This window comes from Xiphophorus maculatus, chromosome 4, assembly GCF_002775205.1.
Source record: "Xiphophorus maculatus strain JP 163 A chromosome 4, X_maculatus-5.0-male, whole genome shotgun sequence".
Taxonomy (NCBI): Eukaryota; Metazoa; Chordata; class Actinopteri; order Cyprinodontiformes; family Poeciliidae; genus Xiphophorus; species Xiphophorus maculatus.
In genome coordinates this window covers 13,404,387-13,420,375 of record NC_036446.1, presented here as the reverse complement: position 1 = coordinate 13,420,375, position 15,989 = coordinate 13,404,387, and the positions used below count along the sequence as shown (strand labels likewise).

The 15,989-nt window shown below is 37.1% G+C and overlaps 3 protein-coding genes across 4 annotated transcripts; 2 read left to right on the top strand and 1 right to left on the bottom strand.

The window, feature by feature from the left end:
• Window positions 1-2,499: 2,499 nt before the first annotated feature.
• Window positions 2,500-4,298, bottom strand: rrp15 (ribosomal RNA processing 15 homolog). The gene has a single exon (XM_005804229.2). It carries the CDS (start codon window positions 4,250-4,252, stop codon window positions 3,524-3,526), a length of 729 nt encoding a protein of 242 aa, XP_005804286.1. The 5' UTR covers window positions 4,253-4,298; the 3' UTR covers window positions 2,500-3,523.
• A 526-nt stretch (window positions 4,299-4,824) lies between these two features.
• Window positions 4,825-8,176, top strand: mpc1 (mitochondrial pyruvate carrier 1). 2 transcript variants are annotated; one of them, XM_005804199.2, is made up of 5 exons: window positions 4,825-5,025; window positions 5,864-5,867; window positions 5,986-6,082; window positions 6,403-6,535; window positions 7,365-8,176. In XM_005804199.2, the coding sequence occupies exons 1-5, from the start codon at window positions 4,955-4,957 to the stop codon at window positions 7,384-7,386; spliced, it is 327 nt and encodes a 108-aa protein (XP_005804256.1). In that variant the 5' UTR covers window positions 4,825-4,954; the 3' UTR covers window positions 7,387-8,176. The 2 variants fall into 2 exon arrangements, with proteins under 2 accessions (XP_005804256.1, XP_023187476.1); XM_023331708.1 differs by lacking the exon at window positions 7,365-8,176 and having other exon boundaries at window positions 6,403-6,539.
• Window positions 8,177-8,698: 522 nt separating this feature from the next.
• Window positions 8,699-15,660, top strand: kif1bp (KIF1 binding protein). The gene is made up of 13 exons (XM_005804201.3): window positions 8,699-9,238; window positions 9,400-9,498; window positions 10,752-10,831; window positions 11,585-11,643; window positions 11,772-11,896; window positions 11,983-12,076; window positions 12,662-12,774; window positions 12,883-13,032; window positions 13,635-13,709; window positions 14,524-14,686; window positions 14,768-14,942; window positions 15,017-15,202; window positions 15,273-15,660. Exons 1-13 carry the CDS (start codon window positions 8,714-8,716, stop codon window positions 15,409-15,411), a joined length of 1,983 nt encoding a protein of 660 aa, XP_005804258.2. The 5' UTR covers window positions 8,699-8,713; the 3' UTR covers window positions 15,412-15,660.
• The last annotated feature ends 329 nt before the right edge of the window (window positions 15,661-15,989 follow it).

Below are 15,989 nucleotides of genomic sequence, written 5' to 3'. Positions count from 1 at the left end.
TACTTTTTTTCTCCTTAAATCTGAAATTGCTTGAAAGATGTGAAGGAACATTTAGTTAAATTAAAAATCATCTGAACATGAAATGAGTTTTACAATGTAATTGTTCAACACCTGGTAGGTTTAAGTTGAAAACGTCTTTTTTTAATCAAATATTAAGATTTGTAAGCATCACTTAAAGTTCACAAACACCTTTTTGGCTCCCCTTGTGAAAATGTAATTCTAAAATCTTCTTTCAGTGAAAATACATCCTGCACTACCTGTTACATTTGTTTTCTGTTTCTGTAGATTTACTGGGTTTAAGGAAAATGCTATAGTATCTTTAAAATGAATTGGCATTTATTATAAATTTGATCACATCTGTTTTAGGACTCCAGACAATTTACCAACATTGTTTACAGAATATTGATGTAATATAAGAAGATATTCGTATATGCAAAAGGGTTTTCTTTTGAATTAATTACATTTTAAACCATTTTGAAAAGGAAATTATTCCTTTGAAGAAACCTCCTTGAATTAACAATTAGATTTTTATTTTTATTTTACTTGTTGGTGTTACAGATTCTCCCACAGAAATAAAACATAAATAAATGACGGCTTGTAATCATCTCTACCAGAGCAGCCAAAAAGTGTAGGAAAATTTTAAAGAGGCAGTATTGTATAAAATCACCATGTTATAATGTTATTCCCTCACCAAACCCATAGCTGGAGTGTTGCTTTGGTTCTTTCACACATTTGAGAAATAATTTAGTTTCTCCTGGTGGCCATTTTAGATGCAACAACTCCTATAACAACTTCAGGTAACATAGTTACTTTATTGCACTGTAAAATGGCAGAATGGGCCTGGAATATACATAATACTGCCTCTTTAACGTTTTCTGTTTGTATGTTTAGATGACATGCTCTTTTTAATGTCTAATTTAATTATTACAGTGATAAAATGATTTTAAAGATTGTGTTTTGTTTTTGAAACATTATTTTCATTGTGGTAAAACTCATTTTCTTTCCTTTGTGGATCTCAGGAATATTTTTATGAAGGTAATAATCAGTTTAAAAAAACAGAAAAATCACAGATCAAACGAAGAGTAGAAAATAAAACGTGTGAAACATATTAGAGACATTCGGTGTGTTACAGTGAAGAGAAGAGCCCTTTTTAGAGATGCTATTTTAAATTTAAAATGTTATATTTTGTAGGAGATCAACTTATTTTGGTGAAGTAAAACACTGTGCTTAAGATTTCTCTTTATTTGTGGCTTTAGGATTCATGGGATGTGAGTGCAGGTTGTTCTTTGTGTGTGTGGAGATTTGTTTCTTTCTGGAAGCTGCACTTTTGGTGTCTTTGTTATGGTTACTTTGTTTTTATAATCAGTTTTGTAATAGGGAAAATAAAGGGAAAATACAATTTACATTTGTGAAGGATTTCTTGTGTCTGAAGAATGAATCCTATAAATGAATGTTTTGGGCTGAATTATTTTTCCAAAATTCTTTCACTTATCCTGTAACTTGTAAGTTTATACTGATAAAATAATCCCTAAATTGTCCGTTTATTGTTTGCCTGTGGGTATATTTAATCAACAAAACAATCCCACACTGTTAGTGCATTAGCTAATTATATAAAGTGATAGTAAAACGAAACTGCAGTCTCTTAAAACGTATTAATCTCATTAAGGAACCTGTTTTACGTCACATTTTGAAGCGTCCAAATCGCACATAATTCACATCAGACAAACTAAACGTCAAACTGATCAGTTAAAACAAACCAAAAAAAAAACAAGCCATACTTGTGTTCTTTTTTCTTTATTTTGCCATAAATGTGAATATTTAACATGTAAAGTGAGACATGTACAGTAGGGATGTCTGAGACATCTGTTGATTGAACAATATGTGGTGAATTAACTCAGCAGCTATCTTAAATGCTTTCCATATTTGAACCATTTTATTTTACATTTTTGTAATAAATTATAATATTAGAAACTGGTTCACATCAAGTATTTTCTGTTAAAACCTTAAGCATTCACAGCAAACCCCGTCCTCTGTCCTTCTCTCCATCATTGATTTACAGATACAGCTACAATTTTAAATGATTGATTCTGATTTTACTTCTTTTTAAACTTCTTTACTTATGACCTAATTTTCCACATGAAATGTTTTTAAAGACTGGCACTCACTATCCAGGAAACACAAAGCTTACACTCTGTTGCATGTCTTATTTTCATGCGATGTCCTGTTTCTTATTTACATGACCAATTTATTTTAATATCATCATGCACAGTTAAAAAGCATCCATACAGAACTTTTCTGGGGACTTTTGTTGTTTTGTGAAAATAGTTTCAGATTACCAAACAAATGTTACAGTCAGACAAAGATGAGTTGGAAGAGTAGTTTTCAGATGGAGCAATTCAAACCAGTCTAGTCCTTTGTAAAAAGTAAATTTCTCAACTTGTTAAATCATGAAATAACTGTGTTTAAATGCATTTGTTGGAAACTTGAGTTTGAGTTTTCTAGCCACAAAGTTGTTTCCAGCTGCAGGCGAAGGAGAGATGAACACAAATCTATTACAAAACCAAGAATACATATCAATTTTAACTTTATTCAAAAACTCTCAGTAAAAGCCATGCTGCTGTTTTTAAATGCACTTTTCTCTTCAGTCAAGTATTAGACTTTTATTCTCTTGTAGATTATTTGTCATGTTTGATATCATTACCTTTTACTCTCCAATCTCACATTAGTTTCTGGAAAAAGCACATAATATTGTAAATTAAAAAAAAAAAAACACCAACAACAATAAAAAATTTATTTTTATTGCACAACTTATCAGAAATCTTAAAAATTGGAAAAACGTTGCATCTTCTGGAACTTTAATACCTTTAGTCTTGATTGCTATTTGCAGGCCCCAACATTGAAAATTATGGTAAAGTTTTGACATGAGATGGAGCTTTTTGGAGAAAATACAGAAGAACGTTTGGAGGAGTAAAGCCGAGGCCTTTAAATATGATCAAGCATATTATTTTTTGCAGTCAGTGCCAAACATGTAACCCATAAAATGAATAAATAAATAAATGGAGGTTGGCTACCTCAAAACTGGTTAAACTTCAACATTCGGAGTTGTGGATAATCCAGATGGATGACCTTCCCAAAGCCCTGACCTAAATCAGGCTAAACATGAATGAAACGTCTGGTCCATACACTTTTTAAAATCAAGTTTATGTCTTTTATTTTATTTAAAGGGGGAAACAATGAATAGATTCTGAAAATACAAAATTTGCAATTCTTTGATTTGACATGTTTTCAGCTGCATCCATCAAAACAAAAATATGATACACACGTACTTTGCAGCGGAGCATCTTGAAAATGCTGATTTCAGACTATTTATATTCTTTTAGGTTATAAACACAGAACAACCAAACTTAGCAAATTATCATCCAGACTAAGGGAGCCTCTCCCTTCATTAGCTTGTCTCTCAGGGGATCAGGAGCTTCGGTATTCAGACCTACATGGGAAGATACAGTCCAAATCTCTTCCTTCCTCATTTATGGGGACCAGCCTCCTCCGTGTCACTGTTTTTGTCCCAGTCTTTCATGCTGGCTTCCATCATGAAGTCCTCTCTCAGGACACTCCACGCTGGCTTCTGCTCAGACACAGGAGGAGGAGGAGGATTCTCCGTCTTCACAGAAACCTTGTTTCCTTCTTCAGTCCGCCTCAGCACATCGATGAAGTCTTTCTTTGAGATGGAGGATATAATCTTAGCCTTCTTTCTCTCAGACCCACCGACCTCCTTCAGCGCTTCACCCGTGTTTTTCTGGTGTTTCCTCACGGCGTTGAAGAGCTGCACCACCCCCCTCGTGGCGGTCCTCTGCAGGGCTTTCTCAAGCTCACGGTCCCGCAAGATGTCAGGCTTTTCTCGAAACATCATTTCCCACTTTCGTTTCTTGTCTGCTTCTTTCTTTTTCTCCAGCAGCTCCTTTCTCTCCGTCACGGCTTTCTTGTTAGCCAGGATGCTGCTCTTGTTCGGCGCAGTTTTCTTCCCCAGGATTTTTGCCATAGCGTCTGCCCAACCGCCAACGGCGTCCGAGTCGCTGTCTTGGTCCTTTTCACCCTCCGCTTCGTCGCCATCATGGCCGTCTGTGTTTTCTCCGTCGTCAGAGTCTTCGTTAATACTTTCTCCCTCTGAATCGCTCTGTTGATTGTCGTCCTCAAGCTGACAAACTGCATCTTCTTGGGTATTTTGAGACACGTTTTCACCACGCACCGCCATCTTGCAGTCTGAGCCGTGAACCGGAAGGGAATTTAGGTTTTCCTCTTTTGCGCATGCGCTTTCCGGTGTTTCATCTCGCTTGGTCCTCCCGTTGATATGTACTTCCACTTATACTCAGCTGCGTTTTAACTGTATGGTGCATTCAAGTTTCGAGTTTTTTTTTTGTCTCTTGTAACCCAAATTGATTTAACCTTTCATCTAAAAATTATTCATTTTAATTTTTTATATTACCTTTATTTATATAGGTTGTCTCATCCAAGATCTCATTTACAAGATGGACCTGTTTTGATCAAACAAGCAAAAACTACAAACACAGCAGCAAAAAAAAAGAAATATGAGATTTGATTCAATTAAATAAACTCATTACAAATTAGCTAAAAACAAAAAAACTTTATTTTTAACATTTTTGACAATTTAAGCTGACCAACTTCAAACTTCAGCATAACAATAACAACATGGGAATCCAATTCTTCAAAAATAAAAATAATTTAAAAAAAAGATAAAAGACTTTTTTGTAATTTTGGAAAAATGGCTCTACATGATTGGTCTCTTTTTTGCGGAAGGACGTAATTCGGCGCAACACCCCCGGATATTATCGGTCGTCCTCTGGTTGCACAGCTCTCCGGTTTCCAGTCGTCCTTCAGTCCTGTCAGGGAGAGTCCAGTTCTCCGTAAAGACAAACAACACTGTTAACTTTAAACCATGGCGGGGACAATTGCACGCAAAGCCATCGACCACTTGAAGAGTAAGGAGTTCAGGGATTATTTGACGAGGTTCGTATTTAACACACTCCAATATTTACTGCTAGCATGAATGCTAACCAGTTTGACTGACTGTTGCAACCCTTTGAGAAGTACCGGCTGGTTGAAATGTACTTAAATTAACCAAATCTGCTCATTAACAACAGTAAATAATATTTTTTTACCTCTCCTCTGTTAGCGTTTGCTGCTGTTTTCTATGTTGTCGTATGCTAAACTCTCAAGGGCGCTTGATATCTGCGGCTCCTTACTGTTTATGATAGTTTATAATTCAAATATATGTCACTATTTTAGTAGTAGGATATCCATTTTTGTAAAACTAGATACTGATAAATAAATATTATATTGATCTTTACTGAGTTGCTTCAGAAATATCTTCCCAAATAGCTGAGGGTGTGTGTGAATCAGTTATTGGAAAATACAGCTTTGCGTCCTAAAAACAATACTTATGTGGGTTGAAGTTCACACCAACCTCTCTTTGACCTGATTTTACATAAGAACTACCTTTGTTACTATATGAAATAACTCATTGTCAGGAAATTCAAACTTCGTTTAACCAGAGTTTTACCCTCAACAAACCTGCTTCATTCCTGACATGTAGAGTAAAGGTCAGGTGAGAGTATTGTGATGCAAGAAGATGCATTTGTTTGCTTTTTAAACACAAAATGTTCGTCTTTGTGTCACTTTTTCAAGATGCCTTGAATGGGCATTACAATAAACCTTTAAATAAGAAAACAGGTTTACACCTGACAGCTTGGAGACTGAAATGCTAATTGATCTGACAGTAAAGTTTTAACTTTCCTTTTTTCTTTTCCATGTCGGACTTAAAAATGAAAACATAAACATATGACAGCACGGTAAGTCCAGAGTTTCTCTGTCTAGTTGTTGTTTTATATATTTGTGTAGACTGCAGAATATGCCAGTGCTTACAGTTTAACTCTCCTGTTTAATATAATTTAAATGTCACTTTTCCAGCATTTCTGGGGACCAGTAGCAAACTGGGGTCTTCCCATCGCTGCCATCACAGACATGAAAAAGAGCCCTGAAATTATCAGCGGCAGGATGACCTTTGGTAAGACATACAAACGCATGGACAGACACTGTTGTTTTCTTGCATCTGATTCTGTTTTGGGTTGGGGCTATCATTGATTTACTTAGAAAAAAATCTATTTTTTGTGTCAAGTTGAGGTGTAGTTTTTGAAAATGTTTTTTTCTTCATTTGAATCCAGATTTACTTAATCTGTTGTTACTATGGCCTGACTTTTGCTGTTGCTTTATTAAGATGCTCCAGTGTTATTTCACAGTTATTTACATGTGAGAATTTGGGAAAGTGAGAAGTTTATAAGATGTAGGTACATGAATAAATCCATTTGCGTGTTTTTTTGCTCTCAGCTCTGTGCTGTTACTCTCTGCTCTTCATGAGATTCGCCTACAAGGTTCAGCCTCGTAACTGGCTCCTCTTCGCCTGCCATCTGACCAACGAGTCGGCACAACTGGTCCAGGGAAGTCGCCTCATCAAATACAAGTGAGATGATGTTCTGTCAGCATTTTATTTATTGTCACTAATTTGAAATGCAAGATGAGGAAGCAGTTTAATTTAAATCCAGTGTTGTAATGCTTGTTTATAGTGATTCTTATGTTTTAGCTGAAGGCCTGAATGTCATGATGTTTTTGTTTTCTGCTTATTCTTTATGGCAATGATTAAAAATCATGTATTTATGTTATTTCAGAATGTTCTTTAGACACCAAGTCTTTTGACCAAACCAGGCACTTCATTATTTTGGTGATAATTTTGATTATGACAAGAAATATTGTAAATGTTGTAGCCTACCAAATAATTAAGAGACCACTGAAAACTTCCTGCTTATTCCACCAAATATTGATTTCTGAACTCTTCTTGAGTTAAAACATTAATATTGTTGTTTCTAAATGAACATGAACTTGATTTCTTTGCATTACTTGAGGTCTGAAAGCTCTGCACCTTTTTCCTTATTTTCACCATTTCTAATTTTCTGCAAATAAAAACTACATTTTTGCTTGGAATTTCAGAGATACATTGTCAGTAGTTCATAGAATAAAAGAACAATGTTCATTTAATTAATCATATACCTATAAAGAGCAAAATCACAGAAACTGATCATTTTGCAGTGGTCTGCTAATTTTTTCTAGAGCTGTCTCTCAGTTCCACATATTGAAATTGAGTTTACAACTGTCCAGTTTTATGTGGAATATGTGACAAAAAGCAATAATAACATAAAACTGACAGGAATGTATTCTGTAAATATTATGATATTTGTAAAGCGAAAAGCTCCACTCTGATGTAACTTAATTCTGTGTTTTCTTTCTAATCTCAGCATGGAGAAGAAGTCATCCTAGTGGTGAAGTGAAATCGGTGCAATAATGCAGAATGCTGCTTCAACAAACTACATTTGGACACCAGAACTCCTTCAGCAGATCAGCGAAGCTGTTGCCAGTTTTGTCTTTTTGACTGGATGGTACCATAATTGATCACAATTTAGCTTTCACTTTAATCCACAAGGAAATAAAAAAATAATAATAAGCTTTTCTCCAGTAGTTTCGATCAGTTATTTTTAGATTTTACATGGAATAAAACCTAAATGAACTAACGGTGACGGATGCCTTGCACACAAATCTATGGCTGCAGCAACTTATAAAATAGACCCTCACAGTCAATTTTTGTTGGAGAAAAAAATATTGTTACACTGTATCCTTTTAAAACATGGATATTTAAACAGACGGGAAGTCAGATTGAGCAAAAATGCACAGACAGTAATTCTGGAGAAACTTAGATATTGTCCTCCATATTGTCACCTTTTTTAGATACATAGGACTTACTGAGGCAAAATGAATCTGTCATTACGGTTCAAGTTTGGTATCATTTTACCTCCTATGGCAAAAGTGCAAATTAGAAAATATTGAAATGAACAGATGTAAATATGAAAAACATGAGGCTTTGTTTAAAAGCTAAGGCTGTTCAGATTATCCTGTAAAATTGTTCAAAATAAAATTCTGTTAAGTGTTGACCACACATGTAGTCACGTCTAATTGACATTAATTTAAGGTTCTTGTATGATTCTCCTGATTTTCCAGAGTAATTGTTTGGATTCTTTAGACATGTTTTGAATAAACTGGACTGGAAAAACAATGTTTTCAGATGTTGCCTTCTTTTACCGCACACTGTGAAGACAGATGCAGCTTTTAATACTCTGATGTCTCTGTTTTAGAAGTGGTGAGTTGTAGTCTTTGTGTTGAATCCAGATGTTGTGACACTTCTTGACCTTTGTGGCTTATTAACCTCTTAGTGGAGGATGTTGATGATTTTCTGCTGGACAATTAGAACATTGGCAAACTTCTCCCAAAAGTGTGTCCGTGAAAACATTGGTTATAATTTACTACTTCTATGTTTTGAGAAAAAAAATAGATTTTTTGTATATTCTAATTTTTGGGAAATTACTTTTGTTTTTGTTTTTTTATGTAATTTGAATTAGCTTGAAAAACATTTCTCTACATAAATCTATGAATACAAATAAAAATAAAATCTTCTAAATGTATAAAAAAATCGTTAATTTGTCTTTAAGTTTCATTAGAATATAAATGAGCACAAATATTTCTGAATTTTGTCAAAAGCTGAACTTTAAAAAAAACGACTTCTTTGGTAGTTATGACTACATTATTCCACTAGATGGCAGTAAAATGCCAACGACGCCTTTTACTGCCATCCTGTAGCCGCATGACGGAGAAGAAAACAAACATGGCTTCCATTAACAGCGTTGAGTGGAGATCCATCTGCGACAAATTCACCAACGCCCAACGTCTCGCCGAAACAGAGTCCCGGAATGACCCAGAAAACGACCCGTTTCGCTCCAAATACAAAGCCAGGGAGCTCCTGAGAGAAGTCTACTGCTCGCTGAAGAGCTTCGAGGCCGGGGACGGAGAGGAGGACGCGGGCGGGGAGAACTGCGAGCAACGGCCCCCAGACCAACCGGTGGACGGCCAGACAGAGGATGCGTTCAGCCAGGGCTTCAGCGGCGACTCACCAGCCGGGATGCGGGCAGCTAAGCTCGGGGCTGTGGAGTACTACCTGGGCGTCAACCATGTGGACACGGAGGAGCTGTCAGCCGGGCAGGAGCATCTGATGAACTGCATGAAAATGCTGGAGAAATGTAGGGCGTCCTCGGAGAATGTGTCTCTGTTCATCCATGTCAGGGTAAAAACGATGTTTCCTTTTATTTTGCCATAAGCGTGGCTCCGTACAGCTCATAATATATGTAGTCTTGGGTCGCATGCTGTGGTTTCAGTCTTTACAATCACCCCAGTGTGGAGTTCATCAGCTGATGGTGATCATGAGTTGGTCCTGTGTGCTTTCAGAACCAGCTGGGAATCCTGTGGGCTGGCCGTGATGAGACCGAGACAGCGCAGGGCTTCCTGGAATCAGCAGAGTCCATCTACCAACGCTACATGAAGGAGGTGAGGCTGCTGCCTTCACGGTGGAAACATCGGACATTTAAATAATAAGTTTCAGGTCTTGGTTATTTAGTTTAATGTACAATGTACACAAACATTGACCAAAACAGCCTGTAAGTGGTCCGTTTCACCAAAAATATTTAGCCACTGCTAATTTGCAACACCAGTCTCTTACCAGGAATGGTCATTTATTGTTATATTGAAACATTTATTATCTAGATAATTCCAATTCATGTCTGAAAACCTTACAAATTTTATACAGGTTTATTAATTTAACTGCTTTCTCAGCTTTAATCTACAAAAACATCTCTAATAATCATAATGAAATCTATGCCCATATCGCCCAACATTACTGCTTGCTACAAGCCGCCATCTTAAATATTTAATCTTTTTCCATTTTGTTTTCTCTGATGTTTTTCTGTTGTCTGAATTTATATCATCTCAGGATGGAAACAATGTTCAGTTTGTCATATTTATGAGGCAATTCAGGTTTTCCCCCAGTGTATTATAAGCCTGGCGGGCCACCAGGCTTTACTTGTGCCCCCACCAGGCTACTCATTGCTTTAAGTTTTTTTAAAAATAAATAATTTTTTTAAGACTTTATAGTTGGTGTTCAGATATTAATCTTCCAATAACACGTAATTATCAAGTGATATTTTCAAAATTTCTGTCAATTTTAAAGATTTTTTAACTCAAAAACACGGTGGGCCGCTGGATGAATGACTGCCCTAGCACCCAACCATTTCTGGATGAAACCTTGCAATTGTTCCACCGCTATGTTAAGCATCATTCCAGCAGTGATATGTCCACAATACTGAGTCACAGCAGTTTTTCCACAGATGACAAGTTAAAAAAATCCAGTGTCCATGTGCTGCTAATGATCTTTTCAGATCTACCTTACTTTAGACCTGCTGTGTCAGGCTAAAGTAATTGTTTTATATGCACTGAGACACAGTAATGGAATATGAATAGATTTGCAGGCAGACGCTATCTTGACTTTATCACTTTGTTTCAGATCTGTCTACTCGGCTTCCTTCTTCACGTTTATCTCGTCAAGTTTTTTCTTCTGCATCCTCTCTCCCTTTGTTCAGTCTTCCTCCCAGCGCTCTCTGCACACACTCCTCTGTAACTCTGTCTCCCTCTGCTGCTTTTGCTCAGCAGCTTCAACACATCATGTTTGGTCTGACAGACTTTCCAGTCTGTGACGTTTCATTTTCTTCCCTGTTTGGTTTATGTGTTTTCTTCATCTCATGCAGGATGGGAGGCCTCCGACCGACATGACGGAGTACTTCACTACGGAGGAGAACCTGCTGACACATCAGGAAAGAACTAAGAGGTCGTTTCTTTTATCCGTGTGCATCGCCTGCTTTACAGTACTCTAAAAAGTTATTTTTACGACTTTAGTTGTTTCTGAAGTGTTTCCACATTATAACCACAAACATCTGGATGTTTTGTTGGGAGTTTAAGTGATAAACAAACAAGGGCAGAAACTATTTATCGGGTTATTGAAGTAATTGCCAGCTAATTTAGTCATCGATTAATCATTAATTTGAGTATTCAAACTCAAAAAAAGGCTATTTGATAAAAGAAGAAGACACTCAGCTGTAATTAAGCCAAAAATGTTCAAAAACTATAAACATTTTACATTGAAGATTAAAACAAATCAAATGTTTGTAAATATTTTCCACCCAAAATTACTTAAGTTCCAGCTTTAGGTTAGTTTAGCAGAAAGGTCTGATGGTCTTTTAACATGTTGATGTTAGAAGTATGTTTTTGTGCTTCCTTTTCTATGAATGATCAAGCATTCACAAAAGCAATGCTGTGTTTCTCATTTAAGAGGAATTTAATTATTAGTTTATAATGCATAAATCGTCGAACATTGTAGTAGTTAAATGAAAAACCTGCAGATTAATCGATTGAATAATCAGTTACTAAAATAATTATTTATTGCAGCCATAAAATAAACAGAAGAAAGAAACTGAACGCTGAGGATGCATATTTCTGAAAATGGATCTAGATTACATTTTTTTAAATTTTTTCATAAGTTTCATATTGTCTGTGTCTCTTATCTCATCTCCCCTGTTATCAGGTTTGAGTTGGCTTACACCCACACCATGTACTACCTTGCTCAAGTTTACAAGAACCTTGGTAAATTTGAGGAATATACGAATATTGATTAGTGTCTGATTTTATGAGTATTAATCAAATATATTGATAAGTGTATTGAGGTCAGGTCGTGTTTGGTGGTAATAATATTTACTTGTTTTGTGTGTCAGGTGAAAACGAGCGCGCTGCCACCTACTGCCACAGCACCCTGCAGAGACAGCTCCAGTTAAACCAGTTCAGTCCAATGGAGTGGTCTCTGAATGCTGCCACACTGTCCCAGTATTATATCACAAAGGTGAGACATCGATTACTTTGATCAGAAACATAAGCGATCTGCATGAATCTGTTTTAACTTAATTTTAAATGTTTTTGTTCTTTCAGGGCCGATACATGGAGGGCAGACACTGCCTTGCAGCAGCTACTGTTATATCAGGTTTGGCTGGAGAGGTTCCCTCTGAAGCTGCCGCACAAGAAAGTAAATATCTCCACTGTCACAATAAGCAATAAATATATTAATCGCGTAGTAAATTAAAACAAGCTCAATCATTTCCATTTGCATGATTTATTGTCTCTCTCTTTCTACCAAAAACGTGATGACAAAAGTCTTCGGAGAGCTTCGGTTTACAGAGACTTCATAGTTCATTTGTTTTGTTGTTGTGTTTGTTTATTTTGGATATTTAAAATGTCTTACAGGTCCATTTTTAAATGTTCATTAAAATTGAAAGTTCATTGATTTTTAAAGAATGTGTTCTTGCATTATTATGCTTCTATCATTACATTACATGTAAATGATCTCAAAACAACTCTGGGATCATTTATGGTGCCGCAAAATCTGTTCTTGTGACAGATATACAGTTCACTGATATGCGAATAATAGTGCTTTGTGTTATAACCCACATTTAATTAAGAAAATATGTAGCGTGTTTCCTGTTTATTGTTTCAAGCAAATAAAAACAAACAACTCTTTTTTTAAAATACTTCCTCGAAGTAAATTGAACTGCTTAAAAGAACTGAACCAGTTTATTTCTAAACCTTCCTCTGCCGTGGGACGTCTTCACAGGTGAGACAGAGAGCGAGCGCCGGGAGCAGCTCCAGCAGAAGAGAGCAGAGATCGCCAGATGTTGGATCAAATACTGCCTCAATCTCCTGCAGGATGCCAAGAAGCTGCTGGAGGTACGGCACGGTCGTACGACTTCACGTCTGCAGACGCAAACTGTAAATGCATCCAACACGTGTGAATCTCCAAAGAAACAAGAGAAGCTCTTTTCGTTGTACGTTCAGGATAACATCGGTGAGCTGGATACTGATCGCCAAGACGAGCTGAAAAGAGCAAGAAGACAGGAGGAGGAGGAGGAAGAAAAGGGGAGGAAGAGCGCTCTGCTGTTCGGATCTGAAGACACCTTTGATTCCATCGCGAGTGTGGAGGAAAAGGTCTGAATGTGTCGGATGTGTTTGAACTACTGACGGTGTCAGATTTCTATAGTCGTGATCATTTTCTGTTGACAACAACCCCTGATTCTGGTGAAGTACTGACTGTTAGCTGCTCACATGTTGCAACGTTTCATTTCACATTCAAAGTTTGTGGTTATGACACCCCAGCTAAACGTCACTCAAACTTGAAAGCGGTTTCAAATGTGGCTTAAAAAACCTTTTCTGAAACTCAGAAACTATTTTTGAAACGGCTCGTTTTTCAGACAACACAAAAGATGAACTTATTGCCAGAAAATGGCTGGATGTTTTTATTTGTTAGGACTTGAACTGTTACCAGAAGAAGTTAAGACCCAAATGGAAATACAAAAACATGCAAAAAGTGCTTTTTACATAATAGGTTCCCTTTAAAATGTACGAGAGTTAAAATTTTAATGCTTTTGTAAGCTACAGAATCAATAACATGAGTGCTCAGTTAGGAGGGATAATTATGTGTGAATTAACATATGATTACCTTTTCTTTAGTGGGCACCATTATGCACTTAGCAACTGCTTTCTTTATAGTAGATAACATAAAAGTCACTTTATTATATTCTTGCTTACAGGTGATGTGTTTGTTCCCTTTGGACTTCACGGAGGCCAGAACTGTGTTTTTGGTGGGACAGAACTACGTAACACAGGTATGATGCATAAACAGAAACTTTAGTGCTCAACACTGCTGCACTCATGTCTGTGAGAGACAAACTTTACAAATATCTATGTTAGAACATCCTAACCTGTTCTAACATGTTAGTATATTGGTACATCTAATCAATATACTAAATCCATACACAGAAAATCAAGGGATTGAACTGATATCAGCTAGAATTAACTCTTTTACTCTTTATAGGTTTATGTTTGAGTAAAATGAACATTGTTCTTTTATTCTATGAACTACTGACAACGTGTCTCTGAAATTCAAACCAAAAATTTAGTATTTATTTCCAGAAAGTGAGAAAAAAAGATGCAGAGCTTTCAGACCTCAAATAATGCGGAGAAAACAAGTTCATGTTCATTTAGAAACAACAAAACTAAAGTTTTAACTCAGGAAGAGTTCAGAAATTAATATTTGGTGGAATAACCAGGAGGTTTTCAATGCAGTTCAGTGCAGTGGGCTCTTCATTATTTCTAGAGATTTTTTATATTGTTGGCATGGAGAGTCTTGACTGCATGGTACAAGAGATAATATCCTCCCAAAATCTGCATCCTATTTTCCAGTGATGATTGGACTTCACCAAATTGGGCAACCGTTGCCTGAAGCGTCTCTTGATAAACTGTCGGATGTGTTTCAGTTGTTCATTGTGGTCAACCTAAAGAAAAGAGTTTCAGTTTTTATTAAAGCCATGTATTTTGCATGACGTTACCGCAGTGAAGCCATGCATGTAAGCTGATGCAGAACCATGTGAAATGTGTGTCTAATAGATTTTCTGTGTCCATCCTCACTGTGATTAAAAGGCTAAGGAGTACTTCCAGATGGACGGCTATGTGACGGACCACATAGAGATCCTGCAGGACCACAGCTCCCTGTTCCGGGCCCTGGCCTTCTTTGAGGAGGATTTGGAACGTCGCTGCAAGATGCACAAGCGAAGAGTTGACATGCTGGAGCCGATCTGCAACGGTACTGGTCCTCTGACCTTTTATTCTGCCTCTAAAGTGTTCGGGCTGTTTGTTGACGTCCCATCGGTCTGTTCTTCTGCAGACTTAAACTCCAGATACTACCTGCTGATCCGCAGACAGCTGATGTTTGAGTTGGCTGAGACCTACAATGAAATGATGGACTTGAAGCTGACTCTGGCCAACAGACAAGCTGATAACCATTCCCTAGATGGCCACACTATTAAGAAATTCAACCATCTCTGCTCTGCCTCTGCCAAGTGAGTTTCCATTTACGGAGTTTCTCTGGGATTTCAACTTGTTCTTAAACGACTTAACCTCCTTTCCTCTGCAGGTACTTCCAGATGTTCCTGGACTCTCTGTGCTCACCAGAAGGGAAACCTCCTGAACATCTGGAGGAGGAGGTGCTCAGACCGGCGCTGGTGGCCCGATTCAGAGTGGCCCGACTTCACAGCAAACTGATCAGCTCCTCACCTCCAGTCCAGCTGGAAAACCTCAACAGAGCTCTGGAAAACTACAAGTAGGATCACACACATATTTAAAGCTGATCTGCCTGTTGGTCTGCTTTAAATGCTAAAACTGCTGTGTAGGTACGTGGTGCAGTACTGCGAGGCGCACCCTGAAGCGCCCGCTGCCGTGGAGACGGAACTGGAGCTGAGTACGGAGATGGTCGGCCTCCTCCCTCTGAAGATCAACCGCCTCAAATCAAGGATGGCTGCAAACAACTAAGGGCCACGTTTTGCTCTTAACTATTGCGTTAGTGGTTTTGTTACCTTAAATGACCCAATCAAAATGTATCCTAACACTGTTGATGAACACTCTGCTGTTAAATAAGCCAAAATGTAGAGTCTTGTTCTTCATGTACTAAATTCTGTGTTTATTTTCCTGTGGTTAGCATGCTGCTTTTGAATGCATCACAGCCTGTAACTGCTGAAAAGTGCTCTCAATATTGTGCAATAAATGTTGTGATTAATTCGTCTTTGATTCCAGGTCAGATATACAGAACATGGCTGACGAGATGGAAACAAAGGTTGGGTATATTTCTAGACAATAGTTTTATTTTGTTAGCCTCTTCAAATTAACATAGCAACTATGTTAAACGCAACATTTTTTGGGTTTATTGGTAAAATGTTAATATCTCCTTAAACTTACTTCTCAAGATTTTGTTCTATATTTTTAACATGCATTTATTTAGTTTGAATTATACAGTATATGCTGTAGTATAGAGTAGAGTTTGTTCTCTATAATGTCTGTATTGTCTAGTTGAAAAGTAAATAATTTCAAAAGATTTTACTTTTCCATTGTCT